The 5,179-nt window shown below is 59.0% G+C and overlaps 1 protein-coding gene across 1 annotated transcript; it reads right to left on the bottom strand.

Annotated features, from left to right (window-relative positions):
* Positions 1 to 1,632: 1,632 nt before the first annotated feature.
* Positions 1,633 to 4,187, bottom strand: LOC309576611 (uncharacterized protein; the record flags this gene model as incomplete). Its single annotated transcript, XM_082288020.1, has 2 exons — positions 1,633 to 3,249; positions 4,176 to 4,187. The coding sequence occupies 2 exons, from the start codon at positions 4,185 to 4,187 to the stop codon at positions 1,633 to 1,635; spliced, it is 1,629 nt and encodes a 542-aa protein (XP_082144146.1).
* Between the last annotated feature and the right edge of the window lie 992 nt (positions 4,188 to 5,179).

The raw sequence follows: 5,179 nt of genomic DNA, 5'->3' as shown, positions 1-5,179 counted from the left end.
ACGGACAGACACATGGACGCTCACAGACATGCACGGACACGGACAGACACAGGGACACTCACAGACACGCACGGACACGGACAGACACATGGACACTCACAGACATGCACGGACAGACACAGGGACACTCACAGACACACGTGGGCACGGACAGACACACACGGACAGACACAGGGACACTCACAGACACACATGGACACAGACACAGGGACACTCATAGACACACGTGGGCACGAACAGACACACACGGACATGGACAGACACAGGGACACTCACAGACAGACACAGGGACACAAACACAGGGACACTCACAGACACACATGGACACAGACACACATAGACACAGGGACACTCAGACACACGTGGGCACGGACAGACACACACGGACACGGACAGACACAGGGACACTCAGACAGACACAGGGACACTCACAGACACAGGGACACTCACAGACACACATGGACACAGACACAGGGACACTCACAGACATGCATGGACAGACACAGGGACACTCACAGACATGCATGGATATGGACAGACACACACGGCCTGGCACACATGGATATGGACAGACACACACGGACTGGCACACACTGACACACAGGGACACAGGGACACAGGGACACGGCCAGGCACACACGGACACGGACAGACACACGTGTGCTCTTACACCCCTGGGTGTGCACCCACACTTGCCCTGCCAGGAGAGCACACGCCTTACCTGTCACCCCCTGGGTGGGCAGCGCTGCCAGGACTTTGTGCCTCATCTCCACAGGTCACAGAATCAGAATCCCAGGAGGGGTGAGGTCGGAAGGGACCAGTGGAAGTCATCGAGTCCAACCTCCCCACTGAAGTAGGGTTCTCTGGGTACCCAGGGCTCTGTATAGATGGCTTTTGAGTATATTTAGAGAAGGAGACTCTACAACCTCGCTGGCCAACCTGTTCCACTCACCCTCACAGGAAAGTTCTTCCTCTTGTTTATGTGAAACTTCCCACATTCCATTTTCAGGCTGCAGGGCTGCAGACTAAGCCCTGACAGGATAGGGGGGCCCTGCCGGTGCACACCTGGGCTGGAACTCACCCTGCAGCCAGGCAGCTCATGCCCCTTGCTGGGCAATCAGCAGCACTCACCCACACCTCCCCTGGACAACAAAAACCCGTGTCCTGGGGGTTTTGCCAGGCTGCAGCTGGGCCTCTCTTCCCTCTGCAGTGCCAAGGGACGGTGGCTGCAGCAGGCAGACATGAGCACACCATGACCATGCCAGAGTGGCACCTACTCACCACCAGGCACTCACACCTATGCCACACTATGCAGAGCCCCTGACAAGATCCCAATGTACCACATCGACCTTCACTGCCTCTCCCAGACACACAGGCAGTGGTGGAGGAACAGAACGAGTCCTCTCTCTGCCATGGGAACTGGTAGCACAGAAGTCATAGATACATTTTAATTATATTTGAAATACACAGGAAACACATAGCTGAGAGGATAAATACCAGCAGGCCAGCTGTTGTGGAGTGCTCGGTGACAGCTGGTGACCGTGGCAGCCGTAGCAGAGCGAGATGGAGAGCCGTTTGTTTCCCAGGCTGGTTCAGAGGTCGCCAGTGCAGAAGCAAACGCCTGCCCAAGCTCTAGGGCACTGCGGAGAGACCTGGGGATGTGGCCTCGTTGCCGCTCTGTGCTGTGACAAGGACACTGACCTGCAGCGTGCCACAGCGGGAGCGCAGCACCCAGGCACCCTGGTACGCTGGCCCCAAGCCCTGCTCCTGAGGGAGGCGAAGGCTGAGCTGCTGGCAGGCTGTGGCATTGCAGGCCATGCTTACAGTGCCCTCGGGGTTGGTGTAGGTGCACTGCCCTGGGGCGTCTCTGTCCCAGCCTTCCTCTGGTGCGACACCGTGTGCTCCTGGGCACTCCAGCTGCCTGCGGGGGACCTCCAGCAGGGACTGGCCCTGGAAAGCAGCTGGACTGGTGCAGAAGGCTTGGCCATGGATGAGGGGCTCAGCAAAGCTCTGGAGCCAGTGGAGGAGGTAGGAGAGGTGGCAGTCACAGACCCAGGGGTTGTCAGACAGCCCCACACGCACCAGTTCATTGTTGGCATCGAAGAGCCCCGAGGGCAGGCGGGCCAGGTGGTTGTGGTCCAGCACCAGGGCGGTGAGGAGGGGCAGCTCAGCCAGCAGCCCCGCTGGCAGGCTGGAGAGGTGGTTGTGGCTCAGCCGTAGCTCTGTCAGCCGTGCCAGCCCCTGGAACACCCCAGTGGGCAGGTGATCGATGGCGTTGCGTGAGAGTGCCAGTGTTTCCAGCACTGACAGGTTAGCAAAGAGCTCCTGGGGCACTGTCTCCAGCCTGTTGAGAGCCAGTGAGAGGTGGAGGAGGACAGGGGTGCCAGTGAAGAGAGTGGCAGGCAGGGTGGCCAGGTGGTTGCCCTCCAGGCTGAGGACAGTGAGGTTGAGGAGACCTGCGAAGATGTCAGGGGCCAGGCTGCCCAGGGTGTTGTGCTGCAGCTGTAGCCGCCGCAGCCCCCCTAGCCCAGCGAAGATGCCGGCTGGCAGCTCCTTTAGCTGGTTGCCATCCAGGTGGAGCTCAGTCAGCTGGCCAAGTGCCCTGAAAGCACCAGGAGACAACCGTGCCAGCCGATTGTCACTGAGCTTGAGGACACGAAGGGCAACAAGTGGGGCCAGCAGCCCATCCGGCAGCTCAGCCAGGGCATTCTGCGAGAGGTCCAGGGCCTGCAGCTGCCGGAGCGGGCGGAAGATGCCTGGGGGCAGTGCCTCGATCCTGTTCCCCGACAAGCGCAGGTCCTGCAGGCGGCATGAGGCGGTGAAGAGCCCCGGCTGCAGAGTGCGGATGGCGTTGGCACTGAGGGAGAGCTTGCTGAGGCTGGTCAATCCTGCCAGTGCCCCAAGGCTGACGGCTAGCAAGGGGTTGCCTGACACCTCCAGCTCGGTAAGGCTGGGCAGCCCCTGAAAGGCACCAGCCTCCAGCTCTTGGATGTTGTTGTTGATGAAGACCAGCTTGGTGAGGGTGGTGCTGGAGCCCAAAGCCCTGCTGCGGATGCTGCTTAGGGCTGTCTCCACGAAGAAGAGCTGGGTGGCACTTCCCGGCAGGCCCTCCGGGATCTCCTGCATCCTTTCGTTTGAGCAGAAGACTTTGGAGGTGTCATAGCACTGGCAGGTAGGGGGGCAGGATGGGGGCAGCCCCCCCACCAGCAGGGACCCCAGCCCCAGGAGCATGTAGATCACCAGCCTGCACTGGAGAAGGAACCAAGCCTCACCCTATGCCCTGACACAGCAGAAATCTGCACCCACAGGCGGGCACTGCTGGGGAAAGGGCTTCTGCAGCCAGAAATACAGCAGGATCAACCTCTGGGACACCACCAGCACAGGCAGCTGCCCTGGCCATGTGGCATCCCTCCAGCCCCAGCTGCCAGCACCTCCCCAGCACTCCCCTTGCAGGAATGGGGAGCACTTCCCTCCCAGATGTCGCCCCGGGCTTTTTACTCTGTACCCCAGCCCACCCTATGAAAACCAGAGTGGTGCCACCCTCACCAAAGGTGGCGAGCAGCCACATCCTGCAGAGCAGCAGCTGAGGTGGGACCTGTGTTGGGTCCGTGGAAGTCTTGGGGGGAATCTGTACCCTTGTCAGATGTCTCCACAGGCACAAAGCCAGGCTCTGGGGCAGGAGAATATGTGAAACACTGGGCTGTGCTGCACACACTGGATAATGGGCACAACCCTGCAGGGCTCCTCTGAGCTCAGTGGCAATAGGAGTGAGCTCCACCACTTGTATTTCTAATTGCCTGTCAGGTGCTTCTTTTTCCACAAGCAATCAGAGCAGCATCAAACCTGCTGGAGGGATATTCAGCCTGACCAAACACCTATTCCCAGCCCACAGAGGCACTTTTTGAGGCAGTGGCCTCCAGACCTCTGCCAGTCCCTCCCTAGCTGGGATACATGCCGGCGCTGCCTTGTGACGGGGGATATTGCCCGCCCCACAGCAATGCCCACCTGCAGACACCCTGTGTCAGTGGAGCTCTCCTGGACTTACACCAGCACTTGAGAGCAGCACTGGGCTTGGCATTTCCTTTCCTCTATCTCACTTGTGTTCACCAGAGCTGACAGTGGCTCCCATCCATCCCAGGCCCCCAAACTACCCGAGCAGTGTGGGGACCACTTACCAAGTGTGACATCACGGGGACGGTCGCCGAACCTGCAGCAGACTTGCAGGGATGCTGCTTGCTGGGACAGTGTTTTCTGGGGCGGATGGGAAGCCAGCCGAAGCCAGGGACAAGCTGTTCCTGCTGGGGCGGAGCTGCCCCTCACTGCTTATCGGCAACAACAACCCGTGTCCTTGGAGCACTTTGAAAAATAACCCGGCCCCAGGAGGACTAGAGGTGAGGCCAGAGGCAGCCGCCTGTGAGCATCCTGGCAAGGAAGTGGGGTCCTGGCCCCGGACATCCACTGGTGCAAGGATGGTAGCAGGGTGCTGCTGTCACGGGTGGCTCCAGTCCCACACCAAGGTCAGCATGCTTGCTTCCAGAAGCCCCCTAAGAGAGCCCTAGGTCTTTATTAAATCTCACTGGGAAATAGTGCTCAAAATATCTCTGCCATGAGAGAAGAGACCAGGTGCAGCTTAGCAAGGCAGATGAAGGTTGAACTTGATGTTAGAGGTGTTTTCCAACCTTATGATTCTATGGGGAGGGGACTACTGTGGGACCATCATGGTGGTCACCAGGACTTTTACATCCCAGCCAGCAGTGGGATGGTGAGGATGACTCATGGATCAGCTGAACTCCCTAGGAGTTTCAACCTGCCTGGAGGAGCAGCACACACTGTCATAAGAGCTGCATTGCAAGGGCCTGCGTTGAAACAAGCTGGGCTGGCAGCAGCTATGGAGGCATCCCCAGGGGCAGGAGGAGGGATACTTTACTGCACTCAGTCATCCTCATGGAGCAGATGGTGACACATGGAAAAACTCAGCTGACACAATCCACTGGCAGCCAGCTCTGAAGGGAGCCAAGCAAGTTCCCTACCACCCCAGCAGGGGACTGTGCAGGAGGCAGTCAGTGTCTCCATCGAGAAGCTCGCTGAGGTCTCAGCTCATTCTCCAAAAGCCCACCCACTGCTGTTGTATGGCTTAGCCCTCCTTGGTCCATCATCCCAGGCTGGAGTCCAGGGACCA

Source organism: Coloeus monedula (assembly GCF_965178545.1).
Source record: "Coloeus monedula genome assembly, chromosome: 10".
NCBI lineage: Eukaryota > Metazoa > Chordata > Aves > Passeriformes > Corvidae > Coloeus > Coloeus monedula.
This window is presented reverse-complemented; position numbering and strand designations above follow the sequence as displayed.